This window comes from Protopterus annectens, chromosome 5.part0, assembly GCF_019279795.1.
Source record: "Protopterus annectens isolate FY-2018-M chromosome 5.part0, PAN1.0, whole genome shotgun sequence".
Classification (NCBI taxonomy): Eukaryota; Metazoa; Chordata; order Ceratodontiformes; family Protopteridae; genus Protopterus; species Protopterus annectens.
Genome location: NC_056735.1, coordinates 4,855,702 through 4,880,748, shown reverse-complemented (window position 1 = coordinate 4,880,748; position 25,047 = coordinate 4,855,702). Strand labels below are relative to the sequence as shown.

Sequence of the window (25,047 nt, the reverse complement as noted above, 5' to 3'; positions counted from 1 at the left end):
CTATTTGTATCACAGGTAAGGTTTAAGTCTTTAGAATGGGTAATTCTGCTACTGTTTGTTTTGTGGATATGCAGGAGGTCCATCAGTGGGGTCTGACAATGCCCTGTATGCCAGGCATAGATCTCCCCTCAAAAGCCTGTAGGAGAAGGAATACAGGGATAGGGCCTTAAGGCAGTCTGCACAGAACATATTACTTATGCCCTGTATTCCTTTAGTGAGGAACCTCTGTGGACGTTACAGTTGTTGGATATGCCTGGTTAGGTACATACCAAAGGGGGCATTGTACTCAATGATAGGTCTGATGAATGTCGAATACAGTGGAACAATGACTTCCTTGGACTTAGATGACTTACCTTTGTTTATAAGTTGCGCAACATAGAATGATTTCCTCACCACCGTAGACATGAGATGATCTAAGGCTAGATTACTATCTATGTGTGTCCCTAGGTCCCAGACTACTGGGTCAACTCTAAGGGGTGTGTTGTCAATATGATCACCTCTTTAGACACTGATGATGGTCCTTTAGCAATTATTTGTGCTAAGAAATGGTTTTCTGAGATTGTCATCAAATGATTACCAAAAAAGAGGGGGTTATCAACTCAAGTTCCGTGGTCCCAGACTAAATTTTTGTTTTGTGGCGGTGTTGTCTATATAGTATAACAGGAGGGGTTGTCTACCAAAAGTGACAACAGTATACTTTTAAGCATTTACTTAAAGTCCATTTTTACTAATACAAGACTTTACTACGAAGAGTACATTCTGGAGGGCTTGGGTGTAAGAAGGTGGCTTAATGACCCCCAGTTTACAGTCATCTGCAAACTTTGCTAGCCAGAGGTCTTGGCTCTCTTCTTGGAGATCTGAGAAGTTAGGGCCAAAAAGGAACAGTCCTAACACTGAGCCCTTGAGGGGCACTGCTGGTCATCTTACCACATATGGTTTGTTTTTTTAAAGCATTTAGCTTCTGTATGACACCATCCTGGGGAATGGTATTTAAGGCTTGGCCAGGTCAAGATACACCATCTACAACCATCAACAGTCTCAATAATCCTTTCAAAGAAGTCTACCAGATTCAGTAGACATGATCTACCTTTCACAAAGCCAAACTCTTGGGGGTCAGGTCTAATAATATTCTTGATACCATAGTTTATGAGGTCAGTTACAGTATGTTCCAAGATTCTGCAGATGAGGCTTGCAAGACTGACAGGTCTGTAACGACCTAGGTCAGATGTAAGACCACCCTCTATGTAGGGCTATCATCTCTGTAGTGCACCACTCATAAGGGACAAAACCAGTAGCTACACTTAGGTTGTATCATTTAAGGAGTACGTCTGTAAAGGCATGTTTACCACTCTTAGTTATATTGTCAGGTTCCATGGTTCATAGGTGTTTACTAGGCTAACTACCGCAAGGGCCTTTGTAAGCCTATCGAACAGCAAACCAACCTGCCAGTATGGCTAGTGCAATGGCCCAAACAATATACCCAAAAAATAAATGGAGCCAGCACAAATCCTGTGTGAAAAACAGTGCATTATAAAATACACAAAAAACAAAATATCCAAATTCACTTCAGACCGGTTTCGGCTATGTAGCCTTCCTCAGTGAGCAGAAAAAACATGAGATTTCCCTCCAGCAATATATATACATACATTAGCCAATAGGCACATCATACATCAGTTCAAAAAACTTAATTGTCTTAATTAGAAGTGCTCGTTAAGGCCAGGTGGAAATAGTGCCCCTAGCTTGACAATCCACTTTTTTTCTTTTAGGTTTAATATTTCATGTAAACCAGCCCTGTCATTTGTTTTCCTTGTGATACAATCAATGATAGTGAATCTAAAAATACCAGTCATATGGGAGCAAATGTGTTTATACAATGCACTGGATTGTTTGTGATTCCCGATATCACTCATATGTTCACTAATTCCCATTCTCAGGGGCCTAGATGTTTGTCCCACATAAAGAGCATGGCATCTTTTGCTCCCATATATGCCGAGATGTTTATGGCGTACGTGAAGGAGGAACTCTTATGACAGGTCTCAATATATATATATTGATGAAATTGATATTTGGAGGAGATATCTTGATTACTGTTGGGTGGTGTGGAAAGCGGATGTAGGATACTTGCAAGAATTTGTGGAATATTTGAATCAAAACAAGTGGGGTATTGAGTTTAAAGTGACATAGCATAAACATGAGATCACATTTTTAGATGTTTTAGTACAACGTACCCCATCTTTGGAGACTGAAGTATTTCGCAAATTTCCTCAGTATAACACCTTATTGCATGCATCCAGCTTCCACCCCCAACATGTCATCAGGAATATCCCCAAATCTCAATTTCTTAGGGTCAAGAGAATTTGTTCTAGTTCCTCCTCCTACGATCGCGTTAAGGTAGACCTGTCTGCCAGATTTAGGCACAGGGTGTATAGGGTTGGTGACATATGTAGGGCGTGCCAGTTTACTAATCAACAGGAGAGATCTGATTTTATTACATTACAGGGGACATAAGATTGACAACAGGAATCAAATAAGATTGATAACCACTTATGGTAAGAATACACAATCCTTTATGAATATTATCTCCTGGCATTGGAATATTCTACAGGGTGAGGGTTTGCTTGCGGATTTGTTGGGAGAAAATTGTTCCTATTCTTTCAGAAAGGGCCAATTCTTGGGGTCATAATTCAGCCACTATAAGGTGGCAGGATCAGGATAAGATGCTGGTTCAGAGAACCATTACAGGGGGTAAACTGGTTGGTTGCAGTCCCTGTGGCCATTGCTCACATTGTCCAAGGGTCTTTAAAACTACGAGTTTTAGCAGTAAAAATACTCCAAAAGTGACCTCTCTTTCTTTGGCAATTGCAGTACAAACTGGGTGATCTATTTGGCTAGTTGCTCATGCCATGCTTTTTATGTGGGACACAGATCTAGGCCCCTGAGAATGGGAATTAGTGAACATATGAGTGATATCAGGAATCACAAACAATCCAGTGCATTGTATAAACACATTTGCTCCCATACGACTGATATTTTTAGATTCACTATCATTGATTGTATCACAAGGAAAACAAATGACAGGGCTGGTTTACATGAAATATTAAACCTAAAAGAAAAAAAATGGATTGTCAAGCTATCTAATCAAGGCAATTAAGTTGTTTGAACTGATGTATGATGTGCCTATTGGCTAATGTATGTATATATATATTGCTGGAGGGAAATCTTATGTTTTTTCTGTTCACTGAGGAAGGCTACATAGCCGAAACCGGTCTGAAGTGAATTTGAATACTATATTTTTTGTGTGTATTTTATAATATACTGTTTTTCACATAGGATTTGTGCTGGCTCCATTTATTTTTTGGGTATCTTTTTTAAGCCTAGCCATGCATCCCAAATCTCTGACAAGTTCTGATACCCTTGATAATTGTAAGCATAGGCTTGGGAGTTGAACCATTTTCAGGTTACCTGTGTCCATTAGAGACATAAGTGCCAAACCAGGGATGCATTTCTGGTTTCCCATCCAATTGTTCAATTTGCACTTGAATTAGGTTAGGGAGGAGCTCTACTTCACATGGATGTGGAGTCTGTTCCATAGATGGGATAGTCACTGGGATACATACCTATCTCTCCATCAGGTCCTATTTATATCACAGGCAAGGTTAAGTCTTTAGAACGGGTAATTCTGGTGCGGTTTGTTTTGTGGATATGCAGGAAGTCCATCAGAGTGGGGTCTGACAATGCGCTGTATGCCAGGCATATATCTCCCCTCAAAAGCCTGTAGGAATACAACAGTTACCAGAAAGGAATATACTTAAAGAAATAAATTCATGCCTAATAAAATTGTTATGTTTCCCAAAAAAAAAACAGAATAGCTTTAATACATCATAACAGACCATGGAAACAGGGAGGATTAAACTTTCCTGATATAGAAAAATATATAAAAGCATCAATATCTAAAACAATCTCAGATTGGATAAGTCCAAATTACTCTGCAAATTAGAAAGAATTACTAACTGTAATATCAATAAATTAATTTGATTTACAAAAAAATGTCAAATAACAGATAAAAACAATTTGCCATGGCACATAGTATGCATTAGTATACAATATACCATAACTAAACCCACTAAAACTCATATGATTAATTATTACATTGACTCATTTAGGAAAATTATTAATGCAAATATAGATTTAAAAATCTGGTTTGATCTTTTAACACCATTTATAGTCACAAAGAACTTTCCACATAAAATAGAGAGAGAAATCATTAATTCCTGGGAATAGAAGTGATTTATTTGTTGGCCCCAATGTATCAAAGAACTGGAAGTTTTAGATATGCAAGTAATAAAAACATCATACAAAATTCCACAACAGGACTGGCTAACTTTACAGAGTATTCTGTCATATTCACAAGATTTAAGTAGAATAATTAACAATTCTTCATTTAAAGAAATACCTACATTTACGAAATACATATATGAAATCATATATGATGACTTTGACATGGGAAACAGTATTTCAAAATTTTACAAAATATCGATAAACTATAAAACACCCAAAACCTCATATTGGAAATATATAACAAAAGGACACTCAATGCAGTTAACTGAAGATATTAAAACAAATATCTCATCATCGATAAAATATACATCCTTTACACAATACTGGAAAGTTTTTAATTGAAAATGCTTGCACAGAGCATTCTTAACCCCAGACAGAATCAGTAAAATTAGTTCTTCCATAAAAGGAGTATGTTGGAGATGTGCACAAGTACACAATCCAGATTGGAACCACATTTTCTTTGATTGTGTTAAAATGAAGCCATTTTGGAATGGTATTAATAACTTTCTACAAGCTTTATTTAATGAATCATTTTATTTAACTAAAGCTCTTGTATTATTAAATGTGAACAAAGGTCCTCATTTGAATAGGTCAAACATGTATCTAGTATGCACTATACTTGCAATTTCAAGGAAGTGTATAACAAGAAGATGGGATACAAACACAATACCAACTTTGTAAGACTTCTACAGCCTACTGAAGACCACAGCATTATTGGAAATTAAAATTAAAGAACTAAGAATTTATCCAAAGCCATTTATCAACAACCCTTGGGGAAAAGTCTTATCGCTGATTGACACTATACAATAATTGATCAGACACTCAGAGAATGGATTGGACATACTTATCAAGTAACAGTATACATTAAGATCTGTTATAGTGTCAGGCTATGTAAATAGTGTACATAGTTATTTAACATGTTATGTATAAATACTATGGAATTCATTCAAATGTATTTGAAAAATAAAAAAAAAAAATTTTGAGGGAAAAAAAAAGCCTGTAGGAGACAGAATACAGCGATAGGGCCTTGAGGCACTCTGCAGAGGACATATTACTTAAGCCCTGTATTCTTTTAGTGAGGAACCCCTGTGGATGCTCCAATTGTTGGACATGCCTGGTTAGGTACAAACCAAAGTGGGCATTGTACTCAATGATAGGTCTGATGAATGCAGAATACAGTGGAACAATGACTTCCATGGACTAGATCCCATACCTTTGTAAGTTGTGCAACATAGAATGGTTTCCTCACCACTGTAGACACGTGATGATCAAAGGCTAGATTACTGTGTGTGTGTGTCCTTACGTCCCTGACTACTGGGTCAACTTTAAGGGGTGTGTTGTCAATATGATAGATGTCAGGGATGGATGATTTCCCAAAGGATACTATTATGCATTTCATGGCATTTAGTCCTCAGCTTAGACACCAGTTGTTTGTCTGTGTTAGCCCCTTCTGGAGAACATTTGTGTCAGTGTGAGATTGAAAGACAGCTCCTAATTTGTAATCATCTACAAATTTAGTCAGCCAGCGACCACTGACATTGGCCGCGACTTCTGAGAAGTAAATGCCAAAATGGAGCGGTCCAAGGAGTGATCCCTGAGGGAATCCACTTGTGACTGGCCTCTCTGTAGAGGTGGACTCCCTAATTCTAAATTCTTGGGTCCTGTCTGTGAACCAGTTGGCTTTCCACTGGGTGACATACGGGTTTGTAACTAACCTCTTGAGTTTGTAACAATGCCTGAGTGGGGTATTGTGTCAAATGCCTTGGCCAGGTCAAGGTAGGCAGTGTGAACGATTTTGCCCTCATCCATTGCTTTGGTGACCTTCTCAAAGAAGTCCACCAGGTTGGGTAGGCATGATCTGCCCTTGACGTCCACCAGGTGGAGATGGAGAAAGCATGTTTGGTCCTAGTTAGCACTTTCAGTAAATGATCTTTAGAGGTAATTGGGGGAGTAGGGGATTCTTTACTGTACTTCTTTACACAAGTGACGATGCATATAAAAATCTTGTATTACTGCTACTACTGCGTATATCTGCACTAATTTTTACTGACACTATTGTAAAGGAGGTTTTCTTTACTACACTGTAGATAATACCAGTTAACTACCTGTCTGTCATTTCATCTTGGGACTTAACTAAAAAGGGTCCTTAGCTCAGCTAATAACTTAAAACAGACTGACAGTAGGCAGCCCACAAATATAAAAGCATAATTTGTTAATTTTGCATGAAATCAAGAAAACAGTTCAGCATCTTATACACATTAGACATTTTAAAATGATAGGAAATTTAACACAGACAACAGACACAAGAATCAGTAACAGCAGGACTGACAATACAATTGACTATGCAACATCAGATTCTGAAATGAGATAACATAAATAACAATAAAACACATTTTGATTGGATTTCAGATACACCTCCTTCGTTCAATGAATTTAAAAATGTTATGAATATAGTGTGCCATATGGAAATAAACACAATTAGGACTAGAACAAATAGAAAAACATCTTATTTTATTGTATGGGATAATTTACAAAATTTGTTAAAAAAATTTTAATTTCAATAGCATGGTATTTTAGTTTAATTGATCTGATTGTAGTGGATGTCTTTGTAAATACTTTAGTTGTTTTGTTGAATATTATAATAATACCTATTTTTAATTACTTGTATAAAATTGTTATGATATTTCTCTTATATGTTAAAACAATAAACCTGTTTTGAAAAAAGAAAAAAAAAAAAAAAAACACATTTTGAATGAACAAAAACAAAAAAACATCAGAAAATCAACAAAAAGGAAAAATACACCAAACCACTGTTTTTTTCTGGGGACAACCTGCACTTTTCAGGTGGAAGGCATCCTATCCTGTACCTATTCTGATAATGATATAATGCTTTCTGCATTTCAGACCCTTACATTTTTACACAGCACTTCTTATGAAAATCTTTTAATTTGTTAAATATACAACATGTGTACAAAAGTTATGAGTCCGTACATTACAGCACTGCCTTAATCTTCAAAAACTATCAGAAGTCATAGGAAGGACCAACCAAATGTAAAACTACTAACACTATTTCAGTTTAATTTAAATACCAGTGCATTCATATTACAATTATGAAACCTTCCCTTGCCCATTTAACCTGTCCCCTTGCAGTTAACATTCTCGAGACTTGCACGTCAACAGAAGTAAACCCAGAAACATTCTTCTTAATTCAAGCAGTTCACCCTAGCTGAAAACTTCAGGATGATGTTTGTAAACATTGTGCAGTATGGGGCAGCTTATTATTATATACAATGGTGTACCAAAGCCTGTTTTGAGTCATTAAAGTCAAAGTACCCCCATTCCCTGAATGTACACCAATGTGGTATCAACAGGTATATTTCACTGCACATAACACCCTTTAGAGCAGTTACAGGTGAAAGAGCTTTTCTGACACTTGGATCTGTCCTCTGGAACAATCTTCCACTGGATTTAAGGGGCAAAAGATGTGTTGGTCGAGCTAAAGAAAGCTCTTATTGAACACCTTCAGAATTACTCTGAATGTTCACGCTGCACTGATAAAGACTAACAATTCTGCCATTACAGCTTTATCTCCAAGACTATGTGCTACTTGTATATACACTGTAGCTTAATTACCTATATATATATATATATATATATATATATATATATATATCTATATATATATATATATATATATATATATATATATATATATATATATATATATATAGAGAGAGAGAGTGAAAAAGCAGACAAGGTATTACTTACTGTATATTTGAATTACATACTGCGGTGGTGGTGCTGCGGTAGCATTGTCGCCTCACAGTAAGATGTTTTCCGGTTCGATTCTCAGCTAAAGCGTCTTCTGTGTGGAGACGTGTGTGAATGGGCGTACCTTCGTTGAAGGTTGTGCATCAGAGCTGGCAACTCAGTATGTAAAAATCTACTGCCAATCATTAGCAGACCGGAGTTCCGCTGAGGCGACCCCTAACCGGGAAAAAGCCGAAAGATACAAAAACATACTTGAATTACATACAGTTATGTAGTATGATTGTGTACATCAGTATCACTGTATTTTACTATACTAGTCTATTTGCCCACTTGGGTCCAGGTTGTGGTAGAAGAGGGTCTTTGGACAAATCCACCTACCTAGTTATCAAATGAAAATACATACATATATACATACTATCCAGTAGTGCACACCTTGGCAGCACAGCAATCCCCCTCCCCTGATATGTTGACCAGTTGACACACCTGAGCAACATATTAGAAAAATAAAATAAAAGTTCATTACATGGGAAGAAAAATCCCTACATGCAATAGTGTCCCTTGCGATGTAGGTGAACTTACTATCACAAATAAACTTGTCCTACAAATTTTCAATGATGCTGGTGATCTCCCTTCAATGGGAGCTTGCACTACGCAATATGCTAAAGACCCTTAGTCTGTAATTTATTATTATTTTTTTTTTTTTTTTAGTATGCACTCTTGTCTAAAGATTAAAAAACGTTTAGGAATCAGTCATAAACAAGACGACAAACCACATCCCAGCAGTACCAGTCAGCTCAGTAAAGCATAATGTACCCGGCTATAAAGATCCAGAAGCCTGACCAACCTCATATGCAAAACTGTGGAAAGATTTATCACGGAAAGTACAGTTGTGTACACTTACCATAAATGTAGATGTTCGAATGTATTCACTGTTGCAGTCATTACATTTGGGTAATCTGCTGGCAGGTTGCCCTCAGTCGGCCTGATTAACAAAGTCTTGGGTCCTGCATCAGTTGCTGTCCCTTCTTCCATGACGTCAGGTTGTCAGGGGTATAAAACATGCAGCCGACACCATTACATCAGTTTGTCTTGCCCCAGATGTAGGTGCCCCACAAATGGGGGAGCAAAATACATATACATATATATATTATAAACACAAAAATATACCTCCAAACAAAAGCAAATACACCAAAAAGGATTTTAAGCATAGTAAAAGAAAGAAAAGGTACAGTAAAAGAAAAACAGGGAGCTGGAGGGAGGGTAACCAGGACTGCAACAGTGAATACACTCGAACATCTACATTTATGGTAAGTGTACACAACTGTACTATGTTCATTGTGTTTCACTGTTGCAGTCATTACATTTGGGTAGATTCCCAAAGCTAAGGTTGGGAGGATGGATCTATACAGGATTAGGAACAGCTATAAGGCCCTGCAAAACAGCAGTGGCAAAGCCAGCTCTGGATTTAGAGAAAATTGGTTAAGTGATAATGCTTGATGAAAGTATGAACTGAACTCCAGGTAGCAGCTTCTAGAATATCCCTGGTAGGGAACACCTCTGAGAAAGGCTGCTGAAGAAGATGCAGCCCTTGTAGAATGAGATCTGATCCCCTGGGGGATAGGTTTTCCATTGTGCTAATAACAGAAATGAATACAACGGCTTACACATTTAGAAATAGTTTGCTTTGAAATAACCTTCCCCTCTGCCCCTGCAGCAAATGCTACCAGCAGTTGTTCAGATTTTCTTTGAGATTTAGTCCTGTCCAAGTAGAATCTAAATTGTCTGTGTACATCCAATGAATGCAGAATCCGCTCTCCCTTGTTCTGTGGATTGGGAAAGAAAGATGGCAAATGAATGGACTGATTAAGAGTCACACTGGATACCATCTTGGGCATGAATGATGGATTGGTCCTGAGTGACACCCTGTCTGCATGAAAGATGATGAAAGGCTCCACTGCCATAAGGGCCTGCAATCCAGATATCCTTCTAGCTGAAGTGATTGCTAAAAGGAAGGCTGTTTTCCAGGAAAGAAATTTTAAGTCTGCAGTTGCAGCTGGCTCGAAAGGAGGTAGAGTGAGTTTCTCCAATACAAAGTTAAGGTCCCAGGCAGGGGTTGGAGCTTTCCTGTGTGGTCTCAAGTTTTTGGCCCCTCTGAGATACTGTTTTAGAAGAGGATGAGAGAAGGGGGGGGGTCTGTGTTGTAATGAGCTGAAATGGCTGAGGCATGGATTTTTATGGAAGAAAAATACAGGCCCTTGTGAAGCATCTCAGTTAAGTATTGCAAAATATGAGGTAAATTGGGCACTGCTGTGCTCATCCCTTGAGATTGACTCCAGGCACAGAATCTTTTCCATTTGTCGGCATAAGATTTTCTAGTACTAGGTCTTCTCGCCTCCAGAATGACATCCATCACAGGTTTGCTGAGGGATGCTAAGGGGGAATTTAAATGATTAGCCAAGCTGCAAGATTTGGAGCTGAGGGTGCAGAATTTGGTTCTCCTGCTGAGACAGTAAGGAAGGTGTCTGAGGCAGGTGCCATGGAGAAATGTGTGATGCACTGCGCAGGAGTGGGTACCAGTGTTGGCAAGGCCAGTCCGGAGCAATCAAAATCATTTTTGGTTTGTCCTGTTTGACTTTTAGTAGAACTTTTGAGAGCAAAGGCAAAGGGGGAAAGGCATAGACTGATAGGTTTTTCCAGCTGAAGGACAGAGTTATCCACTTTCCAGGCATTTTTGTGATGAGTTCTTGTGCAAAATTTGTCCAACTGGTAGTTCTGAGGTGAGGCAAAAAGATCTATGTCTGGGCTCCCCCATTTGCATGTCAACATGTTGAAAATCCATGGTTCCAGTTTCCATTCATGAGGGTCCATGAGATTTCTGCTTAGTTCGTCTGCCAGAACATTCTGCTTTCCTGGCAGGAATTGAGCTTGTAGTTGCACTTGGTAGCTCAAGGCCATGTTCCACACTGCCATGGCTAGTCTGCAGAGAGGGTAGGAATGTGTACCCCCCTGCTTGCTTATGTACCACATAACCGTGGTGTTGTCCGTCTTTATCAGTAATTGTCCTGGATGAAGGTAGTCCTTGAAGGCAGTCAGTGCATTCTGTACAGCTAGTATTTCTTTTTGATTGATATGAAGGTTCATTTGTTTTGGGCTCCATTTGCCCTGAATGCACATCCCTGCCAGATGAGCCCCCCATGCATAGCCTGATGCATCTGTAGTTAGGGTTTGGGCAGCAGGGGGTGGAGTGAATGGCAGTCCCTTGTTTTGGTGGCAGGCCTCTGCCCACTATAGGAACTCTAGGAGCAGGAAAGGTATGATAGGAATCGTCATTTCCAGGCTGTGACAAAGTTGACTCCATAAACTGTTTAAGTACCACTGAAGTTTCTTCATATGCAGTCTTGCATATGGAATTAGAAGAATGCAGGAGGTCATGAACCCCAAGGCTTGCAGTATTTGCCTTGCAGATAGCAGGGTCACCAAATGAATTTGTTTTTCTGGCATAAAGAAAGCCATCTGGGCAGTTGTATTCAAGCTTGCACCCAGGAATGTAATCTTTTGAGAGGGTACTAGTTGAGATTTCTTTTCGTTTATGATGTACCCTAGACAGGTTAGAACTCTTAACAAATGCCTGATGTTTTAGAATAATGGCCTGGTTTTCTGCCTGAATTAGACAATCGTCCAGGTAAGGATATATTTGAATATTTCTTTGCCTGCAAAATGCAATTACTGGAGCCAGGCACTTTGTGAATACCCCAGGTGCAGTAGACAAGCCAAAGGGCAGTGCAGAGAACTGATAATGCATGCAGCCTGCTTTGAAGCGTAGAAATCTTCTGCAAGATTCCCTGATTGGGATATGCAGGTAAGCCTCTTTTAAGTCAAGAGTTGCCAACCAGGCATCCTTGCCTAGCACAGGAAGTAACTGGTAAAGAGTCAGAATCTTGAATTTTGGAATGTCCAGGAAGGTGTTTAGAGTAGACAGGTCCAGAATTGGATGCCATGATTTGCCTTTTCTGGGTACCAGGAAAAGCCTGAAACAGAAACCTTGTCCCTTTTCCACTTCTGGTACTAGTTGAATAGCCCCCATGTTTAGGAGGGAAAGTACTTGTTTCTGAGCCTCTGCCCACTGATTTGGGGGCAGGTCTGGCCACCCGTTTGGAGTTGGCAGTGTGTGGAAATGAAATCTGTATCCCTGGGACACTATTTAAAACCCATTTGTCCTGGTTTATAAGTTGCCAGTTTTTTGAATGAAGAGCCAGTTTTCCCCCCAAAGGGGTGGCTAAGAGATAAGTGCTTGGTAATTTCAAAGGGAAGTCATTGAGACTGTTTACCATAGGGTGGTGCCTTGTTGTTTCCAGATTTGGAAGTGGAAGCACCCCATTGCTAAGTTCTGAAAGCCCTTTGGGACTGAATCCTGGTGCTTTTGGAATGTCTGGGTTTGACTATAGTGGCTCTGGAGAGAGCTGGAAAGGACCAGTTCTTAGTAGGCCAATGTCTACTAAATCTAGGAGGTTGCACTTGGTAAGAAATATTTCACAGTTTGCACAGATTTAGCTTCATCTTCCAATCTTTTTTAGAACTTCTTCAGCTTTATTGCCAAAAAGGTGGTCCTGTTGTAAAGGTGCATCCAAAAGTTTTGCTTTAACATGATCAGGCAGAGATTGCTCCTCAAGCCAAGCATGCCTTCTAAGTACAGACCCAGTAACAGCAGCCTACAAGAGGCCTCTAAAGAATCAAAACCACATTGCAAAGTATGTTTGCCAACTTGTTCAGCTGAATGCAATAAATCTTGCAAATCTTTATTCTCCACACAGTCAGAAATCAGCATAATTTTCTGTTTAAGCAGTCCCATGATTTTTTTGTTGCGTCTTTTGGCTTTTCCCGGTTAGGGGTCGCCACAGCGGAACTCCAATCCGCTAATGATTGGCAGTCGATTTTTTACGTGCCGAGTTGCCGGCCCTGACACACAACCTTCAATGAAAGTATGCCCATTCACGCATGTCTCCACACAGAAGACGCTCTAGCTGAGAATTGAACAGGACAACGTCTTACTGTGAGGCGACAACGCTACTGCAACACCACCACCACAGACTAAGCAGTCCCATGATATACTGTTGATATTTTAGCATATGAAATTGACAGTTTAAAGCCCTGATTGCTAAGGTTGCAGAAGTATAAACCTTTTTACCCCATCTATCCAGCGCCCTGGAGTCTCTATCAGAAGGGGTAGGATTTTTTGCAGTAGAAGCCTTAATGCCCTTGGGCCCCAGAGAAATGGTTTCAGGGTCCGCAACAGGACTTTTGAAAAGAAATTTGTGGGACTCAGGAACTCTGTAGTACTTGTCTGGTTTGCTAGGGGCTGGAAGTAAGGAATCAGGGGCCATACTGGATTCCAAAAACACATAATCAGCAATATCTAGTACAGGAGGTATAGCCAAAAGCCTATGCTGAAGAAGGAGGAAATCCCTAAGCCTCTTTTTGGATTCAGAGAAATCCTGACTTTACCAGTGGAAATGCTTTGTAAAGTTTCCCCAAAAGAGAAATCCTCAGGCGGAGAAGCAGAGGGAATGGAATCCTCTGCATCAGAGTCCTCATAAGTAGGTATGGACAAATCCAGATCATTAGAAGAGTTAGAAGAAACAGAGTCCTGTTCAGAAGATTCATAGTCACATTCAAACCTAGGCCTCTCGGAAGGGGGGGGGGGTTGACTACCCCTGATTAGAGTAATTAAATCTTCAGCCATTTTGATCATTTGTTTTTAGGCATAGGGTCCTGAACATGTGGCATGGGCGTCATTTTTTTAGACATAGATCGAGATTTAGGCCTTAGCACTGAAGTTGGAGTCTGTTTAATATACAAGTCTGCAGGCCTGAATACACCCTCAGAAGCCGGTGCCTGCTCAGCGGCTCTGGACCCATCAAAGGTAGAGACATCCATGGGTTCCAAATGTGAAGTATCTCACGGCATACCAGACTCCAAATGGGTCTCAGTAGAGGCCTGCGAATCAGAAGTAGCAGGTATCAGGGGCTGCGAAAGCACCTCACTGAGTACCGGCGAAATGGCGACTGGCTTAGGAGAAGCGTCATCAGCAGTTTTGGACCTCAACGGCCTGTCTGTCTTTTTCTTTGCATTTTTTCAGTATTCCGGTAGTCGGATGGCTAACCAACGTCATTTCTGGATAATTAAACCGAGAACTGAAATATTTTGAAGCAAAAATGTACCAACGACGGATAGTGTGCTGATTAAATAAAGCACAAAACCGACAGCAAGGTACGTCATGGTCAGGGCCTAGGCAAGGAATGCAGTACAAATGGAAATCCTTATGAAGTATTTGCTTCCCACAAGTAATACAATTATTAACTTTTACTGACATCTGTAAGGAACAAGAAAAAGTTTCATAAAAGGGGTACTTGAATTTTAGTTGAAGACTTCGGTTCTGAAACTCGAAAATGAAAATTTCAGGAGTCGGCCAACCGGCACTTGCGAACTGCTTCTGCTTCGGGCACCGCGTGGCAAGAAAGACTGATGTAATGGCATCGACTGCATGTTTTATACCCCCGACAACCTGACGTCATGGAAGAAGGGACAGCAACCGACGCAGGACCCAAGACTTTGTTAATCAGGCTGACTGAGGGCAACCTGCCAACAGAGTACCCAAATGTAATGACTGCAACAGTGAAACACGAACATCTAATCAATCAGGACAAGGGAACATCCAAACACTGGACTGGTCTCAGTATGGAATTATCAAGGGCAAGTCATGCTTACTCATCCTGGTGAATTTCTTGAAAAGGTCACCAAAGCAATGGATGGAGGCAAAATAGTACTCACTACATACTTCTTCCTGACCAAACTGTTGACAATTCCCCACTCAGGCATAGTAAAAAAGCTAAATAAAGTGGGAATAAACCACAGTGTCACCTGCTGGATTGCCAACTGGCTCACAGATAGGATGCAGGAAATCAACTAGGGGAAGCTACCTCCAGAAAGAGAGCAGTCTCCAGTGGAGTCCCCCAGGGTTCTGTGCTGAGACTTCTCCTGTTTGGCATCTACTTTTCTGAAGTAAAAGCCAAATAATAAAGGGCTCTGGATGACCATTGTTTGCAGGTGAATGCAAGTTATGACCAGTTACTTGAATCCCCAAATGACTTGGCCATCTTGCAGGAAGGTTTGTCTCAAATAAATAACTGGTGCCAAAATCACTGACTGAAACTAAATGCCAAAAAATGCATTACTGTATCCTTTGGGAAGTCATCTAACCCAGGGAACTACCACATTCGCAATATGCCCCTAGGAGTTGACCCAGTCAAATGGGATTTGGGAACTTATGTGGACAGTAACTTAACTTTAGACCAACACATGTCCAGTGTTGTAAGAAAGCCCTTCTATATTGGACAGCTTATAAACAAAGGGATTGTGTCTAGATCTAAGGATGTCATTATTTTCTCAGACCTCATTAAACCAGTCTTTGAATACAAGACACTCTTTGGCATGCATCTGTTCAGACACTTGCCAACAACTAAAACGTCAACAAAGATACCTTACTAAAAGGATACAAGGCCTGAAAGAATAGTTGTGTAAGAACTTACCATAACCTTAGATGTCCTTCTCTTCTGTGTTGCAGTATGCATAACAGTAGGGAGTTGCTGCTTGCAGCACCACCGTCCGACCAGTATACCAAAGTCTTAGTGTTGGAGGGTACGTGTGACGTCAGATACCAGGGCCATAAACCGATGTTAGGTATAAAAGTGTTGTCTGCATGTACCCTCATCAGAATTGTTTTGTCTCATGCAGTAGTGCCTGTGAAGTTTGACCAGGAGGGTCCTAATCTGAGACCCTTAGACTTACATGTGGGTCAGTCCCAGGGCAGTAGGATGGCTGTGTAGGTAGAGACCAGGGGGAATGATGGCAATGAGCCCTCAGGAGATACCTGGGATAGTAGTTGGAAAGAGACAAGGGGTAGGTGGGTGGGACTGAATACTGCAATATAGAAGAGAAGGACAGCTAAGGTCATGGTAAGTTCTTATACAACTATTCTATGTCCTTCTATTCTGATGTTGCAGTATTCATAACAGTAGGGAGAGTGCCAGAGCTTTAAGTATGAACCTGGGAGGAGAAAGGTTTCCTGTTGTCAAGGAGACCCTGTAGGATAGTCCTGGCAAATCCTGCTCTAGCACGGGATGCCATGTCCAGCTTGTAGTGTTTGGTGAAGGTGTGTACTAAGGTCCAAGTAGCTGCTTCTAAAATAGAAGAGGAGTCTGTGCCTTTGAAAAAGGCAGTAGAGGAAGCAGCTGCTCTGGTAGAACAAGGTTTAATATTACCTTGTAAGGACTTCCCATGGTGAGAGTATCACAAGGAAATGGACTTAGAGATCCATGAGGCAATGTTTTGCTTAGATACAGCTTTCCCTAGGGCTCTGGGGTGGAAGGAAATAAATAATTGATCCGACTTCCTGATATCTTTGGTTTTGTCTACGTAGGATCAAATTTGTCTGTGTACATCCACGGAATGTAGTGTCCTTTCTGAGGCATTTTGCGAATGAGGATAAAACACTGGTAGGTTAATAGGTTGATTCAACGAGAGTTCATTAACTACCTTGGGCATGAATGAAAGGTTAATCCTGAGGACAACTCTGTCCTTGTGGAAAACAAGGTAGGGAGATGTGGACATCAGGGCTTAGATCTCTGAAACCCTCCTGGTGGAGATGAGGGCAACTAGCAGGACTGTTTTCAATGTGCACTGTTTCAAGAAATCAGAATGTGCTGGTTCAAAGGGGGGCAAGGTTAGCTTTTCTAATTATAAGTTTAGGTCCCAAGGAGGGGTGATGGGTTTCTGTGGGGGTTTGATGTGGAGTATTCCTTTTGAAAAGAGTTTGACTTCCAGTCTGGATGCCAGAGGTGGTGAAATGGGCAGACAGGCAGAAATGGCAGACAAATGGACTTTGATTGAAGAATATGTTAGTCCTGTTTGGAGTAGCTCACACAAGTAGGATAGGACCCTTGGAATGGGGGTAGTATGGAGGTCCTGATTGTTCCTATGACACCAATAATTTTCTTGGGTGACAAAAGCCAGGGTACCTTTTTGGCTCGGCTTGTATAGGCCCTAGGGCCGATAGCCTAGTATCTACCTATGAACCAATTGGAGAATGTGAGCCACTTAGCTACATAGTTTCTCCTAGTGCTAGGTTTTCTGGCCTCCTGCAGAACATTGAGTACATCCTCTGAATAAAGGTGTCTGTAAGGGATCAGAATTCTATCACCCATAAGGTGAGTTTTAGGTTGTTTACCTGTGGGTGTAGCAAGGATCCCTTGTTCTGTGTGAGTATGTCTAGATGGTGGGGTAACCTGTGGTGATTGCCCTTGGCTAGAGAAAAGAGGAGGGGAATCCAATGCGGTCTTGGCCAAAAGGGGGTTACCAGTAGGATTTTTGGTTTGTCCTTCTGAATTTTTAGGAGGACTTTCTGGATGTCAGTGAAGGGGGGAAGGCATACAGGTACACCCCCCCCCCGAAAAGGAGAAGGCGTCCACTTTCCAAGCTTGTGGATGTGAGTTCCTTGTGCAGAGTTTGGTCATCTGCCTGTTGACTGGGGAGGCAAATAGGTCTACTTGTGGAATACCCCACCTGTGTAACACATCTAGGAAAACCTCTCTCTGAAGCATCCATTCGTGAGAGGGGGCTGAGGTTCTGCTGAGTGCGTCTGCCATAACATTTTGTTCTGAGGGGGATATACATGGCTAATAAGTGGACCCTGAGGGAAGAGGCTAGATTCCAAATCTGGATAGCCAGGCTGCATAGTGGGTAGGACCTGGTCCCCCCTTGCTTGTGTACCACAGGACAGTCGTATTTGTCTGTGATTACTTTTAGGATTCCTGGCAAGATAGAGGGCTTGAATGTTAGAAGGGCTAACAGCAGGGCTCTCATTACCTTGATGTTGATGTGGTCTTTTACCCTTAGACTAGACCATTTTCCTTGTACTGAGAGGTGTTGTTGACTTGTTTGTAACACTGCACCCCAGCCCAGGTCCAAAGCATCTGTGGACAGCTGTTGTAGTGGTGCTGGGATCTGAAGGTGGGTCCCCAGGTTGGTTTGCATTGCAGATATCCACCAGTGGATCTCCTTTTTTAAGCACAGGAGAAGTGGAAGGGGGGAGTCCAAGGGTTGGGAATGTTGGGTCCATAGGTTTTTTTAACTCGCACTGAATTTTGTGCATGTGGAGTCTTACCAAAGGCAGCATGGGTATAAGGGAATGCCATGTGGCCTAACAGTCTCAGGAATTCCTGAGCTGTCAGGGTGGTTTGGGTAAGGATCTGATTGAAGTACAGACAGAGTTCCTGAATCCTTTGGTCTGGGATGAAGGCCTTCATGCAGCCTGTGCGTAGTATGCACCCCAAGAAAATCATGTCCTGTGAGGGAATCGGGTGACATTTTTTCAGGTTTATCATGAACCCCAGAAGAGAGAGGGTGTTCGACACCTGTTGTAGATGGAGTAGGAGTTGGTGGTCTTTATGCAGGATGAGTAGGTCATCCAGGTATGGGTATATTTTTATGTCCTGTGTCCTGCAATGGGCAATGAAGGGGGCTAGACACTTTGAAAACACTCGTGGGGCAGTGGAAAACCAAAAGGCAATGCAGAGAATTGAAAATGACAGGAGCCTACTGAAAATCTGAGGAATTTCCTGTAATCCGGATGAATGGGGATGTGGCGGTAGGCATCCTTGAGAGCTAGAGCTACCATGAATGCCTGGGAGGGGATTAGAGGTAACAGAAGAGGTGAAGTGATCATTTTGAAACCGGTACATGGAGGAAGAGGTTGAGAAAGGATACAGCCAGGATAGGTCTCCAAGGACCTTCTTTCCTTGGTACCAGGAACATTCTGGAATAAAAATGTGTGTTCCTTTGAGGGATGGGCACTGGTTCTATGGTGCCTTGATTTAGAAGTAGATGAATGATGGGTGGGAACAGGTGGATTTGGTTTTTTGGTGTTGAGGAATCCCTTGGAAAGGTACAAGCATCCACCAAGTCATGTAATATCCTCGCTGGATGATGGAGAGGACCCATTGTTTTGCTGTTAACCTCCGCCAGGAGGGAAGGGAGAGGGTGAGTCGAAGGGATAAGGGTGTTGCTGGATGCAGATGGGGGGAGTCACAGTGGAGGAGGCCTGGATTGGTCAGGCTAGCTCCGAAAGGGTGTAGTAGAGGATCTGGAGGGGAAATCTGGGAGTAGAAGTCTTTCTCAGCTGTCTACATCCCTTAGATTGTAGTGCTAAATGAAAGGATTGCTTCTAACAAAGGAGGGTTTCTGAGGATAATTCCTATGACATCTAGGAATAGGGGACACCAGAAGGTGTTTGAGGTACTGTAACTCCTTACCCTTCTTTTGGAGGAATTTGAGAAGCTCAGAAGAAGCTTATCTGAAAAGGACCTTATTGTCTAAGAGTGCATCCAGAAGTTTAGTTTGAACATCCATGGGGAGGGGCTGAAGCCGTACCCAGGAGTAACGATGAAGCACTGATCCACAAGCAGCAGCTTTGGATGCAGCTTCCACAGCATCATAGCTCATAGCTGCACTTAATAGAGTGCCTGGTCACTTGGGATGTTGGGGAGAGAAGTGAATTTAGTTGTGCTCTGATAGGGGAATCCTGAACCTCAGACAGAAAGGTGAAGGCTTTAGAAATGGTGTCAAGTACATACATTGCCATGTGGGTTTGGTAGTTCAGGGCCCTAATGGCCAGAGTGGAGAATGTATAAACCTTTTTACCTGTCTTATCCATAAATTTACTGTCTTTATCAGTTGGATAAAGAGCAGTAGAAGGTAGTTGTCTGGATGTCCTATCTGCAGAAACAGCTACAACAGCTGGGTCTGCAGGAGGGTTTTTGTGAAGGAACTGTGTGTCTTGGGGGACCCTATAAAAATGATCAGGTCATTTATCTGCTGGGGCTTGGGAGTCAGGAGACTGTGAAGCAGCTAGGAAGGCATCCTGAAAAGCCTGAGTAAGGGAGGCACAGCTGAGGGAGATGGTCGTTCCATTTGCAAAAGGTCAAACTACCTTTTCTTAGATTCTGAAACCTCAGAGGCCTGCCACTTAAAATGTTCCCTCATGAGGGAGATAGTATCCCCAAAGTTGAATTCTTCTCCTGGGGATTGAGGAGAAATGGAATCTTCCTCTTCTGGAGTAATGCATTCCTTGGGGATTCAATTTGTGTTTCATAGGAGAAGGACTCCTCAGAAGATAAGTAATCTTCCTCAGCTACATGGATTGGTTGAGGAATGAAAGTAGGAGGAAGTTGCTGTGATTGTAATACCTGAAAGGCCTTAAACAGACTTTGATGGAAAGATTCCCAGCCAGGCATCTGTGGGGGTTCAGAGTGCTTGGATTTCTGTTTTCTCTTCAAGGGGGTTGTAGTAGCAGTCAGAAGAGACTCCAACATCGGCCTAGCATGAATAGGAGGAACAGGGGCTTCTGAGGACATAACCCATGGTTCCCCTTTGCCTTCAGACTCTGATGGTCGAATTACCTCAGGAGGACGTACCTTCGGTATCCCGCACCCCAGCTTCCATTAAGGTTCCTGGGCCTGCTTTGTTAACCGTCATCTGAATGGACTCCGGGACTTCAAACACCTCTAGAGCCTGTTCGGACACCTGAGGCATAGCCTGGGATTTGGGCTTAGCTTTTTTTTGCCTTCTTCCGAAGCTGTGCATCGGAAGGCCCTACTCCTCCCTCCATGCCTAACGCCAAGCATCAGAGTCTTTGGTTCTCAAGATAAAGTTTCAAAGCCGCTAATCGGCTACGTGGGGTCTTGGGGATGAACGACTTACAGATTGAAAAGGATGTATGGTTGTGAGCCTCGCCTAGACAAAAAAATAAACACACTTATCGTGTGTGCCCTAGTGAGGAAATTGTCTCCCACAAGCACACTTCCCTTTCCTAGCTGACATGCAAGTCTAACAGTAAGCAAAATGAGTAAGAAAACCCCACTGGGCACTTATCTGTAATGGTCATCTGGTCTTTAATGATCTGAAATGCGGTCATCTGAAAAAAACGCGATGCACAAGTGGAACTGGCAAATGGGTGTCCGATGATCACTGCAGCAGAAAAATTCTGGTGAGGGTACGTGCAGATGTCACTTTTATACCTAATGTCGGTTTATGGCCCTCGTATCCGACGTCACACATTCCCTCCAACACTAAGATTTTGGTATACTGGCAAGACAGTGGCACTGCAAGCAGCAACTCCCTACTATTATGAACACTGCAACATCAGAATAGGAGGACATCAACATATCCTACATGGATCATCTCAAAGTCCTGTTACTATACTTGGTATCCTACAGATTGCTAAGAAGTGACATGTGTCTGGCATACAAGGCATTCTCCAACCAAATACTCATGGATTTACTGCACATCAACAAGTAAAATGGCATCAAAAATACTTGGTCAAGGGATCTAAACCTCTTCTGCAAGAACAACAGAACCGTTTGGAGGGACAGGTATATCTTGCAGAGGATAATATTGCACTGGAACAGACTTTGCATTAAGTGCAACTTGGATCTATGACTGGGAAAGAGAAAATTTACTCCAGGACTGCTCCCTGTGCTTCTAGTGGTCAGAGACAGCTCCTAAATGCTTTATTCCATATATAGGTCCCCCTCATATTTTCTGCAGTATGACTCCAGTTACTCTTGTTTGGGGTAATATGTAGTTATTGATCATGGTAAGGGTAAGGTCAAACTCTCACCAAGTGGGACAGGTTAGTTTGAGTACAAAAAAGGGAAACTGGCTAGGCTTAAAATGGCCCACAAGGGCAGCTAGCCTAGTACTTAACCTATGAACCCAAGCATAGGAATGACCAGTACGCTGTGGTGTAGTAAGTGTTCTTGTGCATAATTCCTAATAATGGAATGGACACTGTACACTGGAACCCAATACCTATGCTTATGAGTGCTCACATACAAGACAGAGTGTGCAAGAGATGCTTGTATGCATCTGCACCACATGACTATGAAAGTTCGGGCCGATTTCATAGCTTACATGCATAAACAACGAAAACAGCATGAGCACAGGTTATGTCTTAGTATACAACTATTTTCTTGAAGTGTAAACATTCACATGTTTACACCACAGCAAGCTTCTCATTTACGTTACTCTGTCACTGGCTACCCATTTGGATAACAAATACATGTGAAAGCATATGTTTCGAAAAGCTCCTTCCTGGCAGTGACATATGTGCCTGCTAGTGTCTGTATTGTCTAATGGTCTATATCAACTTTTGTATAGTTTTTTGCAGTGAATGAAGTAAAATAGAAGGTACAGTGCAACTACAGAGATTAGGCTATTTGTTATAAAATGGACAAAACGGTTTAAAAGAAGTAAAGTAGCACTGATATTCTTTACTTGTTAAAATAATGTGTTTTCACCTGCTGGAATATAGATGTTAAAAGGAGTGCATTTCAGTTTCATAACAACAGTTTTAGTTAAATATACAGTAAAAGCCACCACAAGGAAGAATTTGGCTCTCAAGTGAGAAACCATTGAAGCACAACTCATATTTGTGATCAGTTTATACTAAAAAACATTATGCATAAAAGTACACACTGAATTATCACCATTATTCTAACTATTACGGCACACACACACTCAAGGAATGGTGTCTCTCCATTTCCCAATGTTGTGCAATTCTCAACAGTGACTGTTAAGAGTCCAGTGTTTTTTTTTTTTCTGTCATCCACCCAAAAAGCTGACATTTTCACACCCTCTGGATGAAGATCTAACAAAAGCACATTTCAGATAGAATTTTCTCATTAGTTAAATAATATTCTGGTTACAGGAGTACTGAAGCCTCCTGATCTCTCCTTAAGAAAAAAATAAATTCAGAATTAAATCAATACACAGCTGTAAGTCATATTCATATTTATGCAAATTTAGCTCACCACTTTTGGAGGCGAATTCCTACACTGATACAAAAAAAAAACAAAATGCGCAGTCTCTTACCCAAATGGAATTCCGAGGGCACCTAAAGGTGTGACTAGCACAGCTGGGGCTGCATTGTATGCCACAAAATTTCCAATCTGACCAACAGCCACTGCAATGGAAACCAAAAGGTAATATGAAAAAAATCCAGCCAAGCCCCAAATAACATTACTATTTCCCTGAATGTTTCTCAATCTGACAAACTGGTGCTATACAGCAGATAAGACGACAAAACATTTAATCTGAACTTCTCTCACCTTTACAGATGTCGGCTTCACAGGTCAAGTAAGCAACTCCATTAAAAAATGCAATTTGGATGGCAAACAATGAAATAACACAAAATCAGTCTCTTAAATCAGAATTTAGTCCTTCTACAGCCTGGTGGTAAAGGAGAAAAAAGAAGATGGGAGTCCCTATTGCTTGTTCATGGTTCACAAATAAATTATTTGAAATTATTAAACTGATTACTATCCAAATCTACCTTAAATCACTCATCTCTAGACTACTGAACTACCTCCCTGCTACAAAACATTTGATATGGCAAAGAAGGAAATAATTAATTGCAAGATAAACTGATCACCCCCCCCCATTATGATGCAATCTCCTTGAATAATGAAATTAAGTATCTGTAGCTCGCTAGACCAGTTCTCACAAAAAAAAATTTTTTGTTGTATTTCCCCACTTTTATTTGCAGTGATTTTATTTTCTTTTGCAGCATAAACATTTTTAAATTGCTCTCTGTGACTGAGTCCATTCATTCTTCATGGGAGGAAGATCTATTCCCAGACCATTTAATCCCAGTGAGGGATGGGCAGATCACGGAGCAATCATTCTGACAGCCATTAGGGTATATTTGTTTTTATCTGCTGCCTCAATCCTCCCTTGGTAGTGACGTAATCTTTGCATCTCCTCGGTGGGATTGCCTATGCCCCTTAATTAGAGGCATGCTCTTTCCTCTGGCATGCCTCTACAAGGGGCTACATAACTGGATTCAGAGACACCCCCCCCAGCCTGTTTTTATGTGAGCAGCCTACACCACTCCCATATTGTGCCAGATCACCAGAGGAGGAAGAATCACCAGAATCTTCTCCCCCCCCCCCGTCAAGCACCCCCCAACATACACCATGCCTCTCTTACCTACCCACCTACCCTCAGCTCTTCCAGCTTTGCAAACTGCTGATCAACCTCAGGTCTGCTGGGTCATAGTCAGGGCTTTATCCCTTTGAGCCAGAGCCTTCTACACCATAAACTTGAATTCACTCCCTAATATAATACATGCAACCGTGACTCACATTTTAAATACACATACTTAATTAAACTCCTTTCTGTTGAATCCTTAAACTCAAAAAGAAACTTTCCACCATAAATGAAAACTTAAAAATAAAATTATGCAGCACTGCAGTTTACCCTTAGCTTGTTAACTGCTATGGTTATGTTACTATTTGTAATGTAAAAGTACTAATGCTCTTAAGACTGACTGTAGTAAGTACATGTTATTTTTTCTACATACTATAGATTATATTCACCGTTTGTCAATCTGTTCTTTGTTCATATGTTATTAGTTAGGCAATCTAGCAGACCACAGTGACCCCTAGTCAGTGCAACCCAATAATCTAGTAAATAAACAGCTACCCAAATCAAGGAGAGACGTGCTCCATACCCCAGGGATGGAAATCCAAATACCCATCCAGTCATCGAGGCTGCTTTTAAAAGTGGCTAACACACTGCATTGTTTGACAGGTTAAGTGTAGACTATTCTACAAGTAGGCCAGAAGTTGGATCAGATACCCATCATGTCTACAGGCCATGCTAATGTTACAGTGAATATGCAGATCGTTAGCGTGGCTATTTGTAACATTATTACCCTTCTGACGGTAAAATAGGACAGGATCTTTCATGCCACGGAACGCCAAGCATAAGTCACCATGCACAACATGTATTTGACAGAGTGAAGTGATAAGGCTTTAAATCTCT

The 25,047-nt window shown here is 41.3% G+C and overlaps 1 protein-coding gene across 4 annotated transcripts in view; it reads right to left on the bottom strand.

Annotated features, from left to right (window-relative positions):
• NIPA1 (NIPA magnesium transporter 1) overlaps positions 1–25,047 on the bottom strand; it is a 255,889-nt gene that overhangs the window by 65,655 nt on the left and 165,187 nt on the right. For all 4 annotated transcript variants that reach the window (XM_044072056.1, XM_044072058.1, XM_044072059.1 and 1 more), the window contains one exon: positions 23,095–23,185. In XM_044072056.1, coding sequence (XP_043927991.1) covers positions 23,095–23,185 — 91 coding nt within the window. The remainder of the gene's footprint in view (positions 1–23,094; positions 23,186–25,047) is intronic.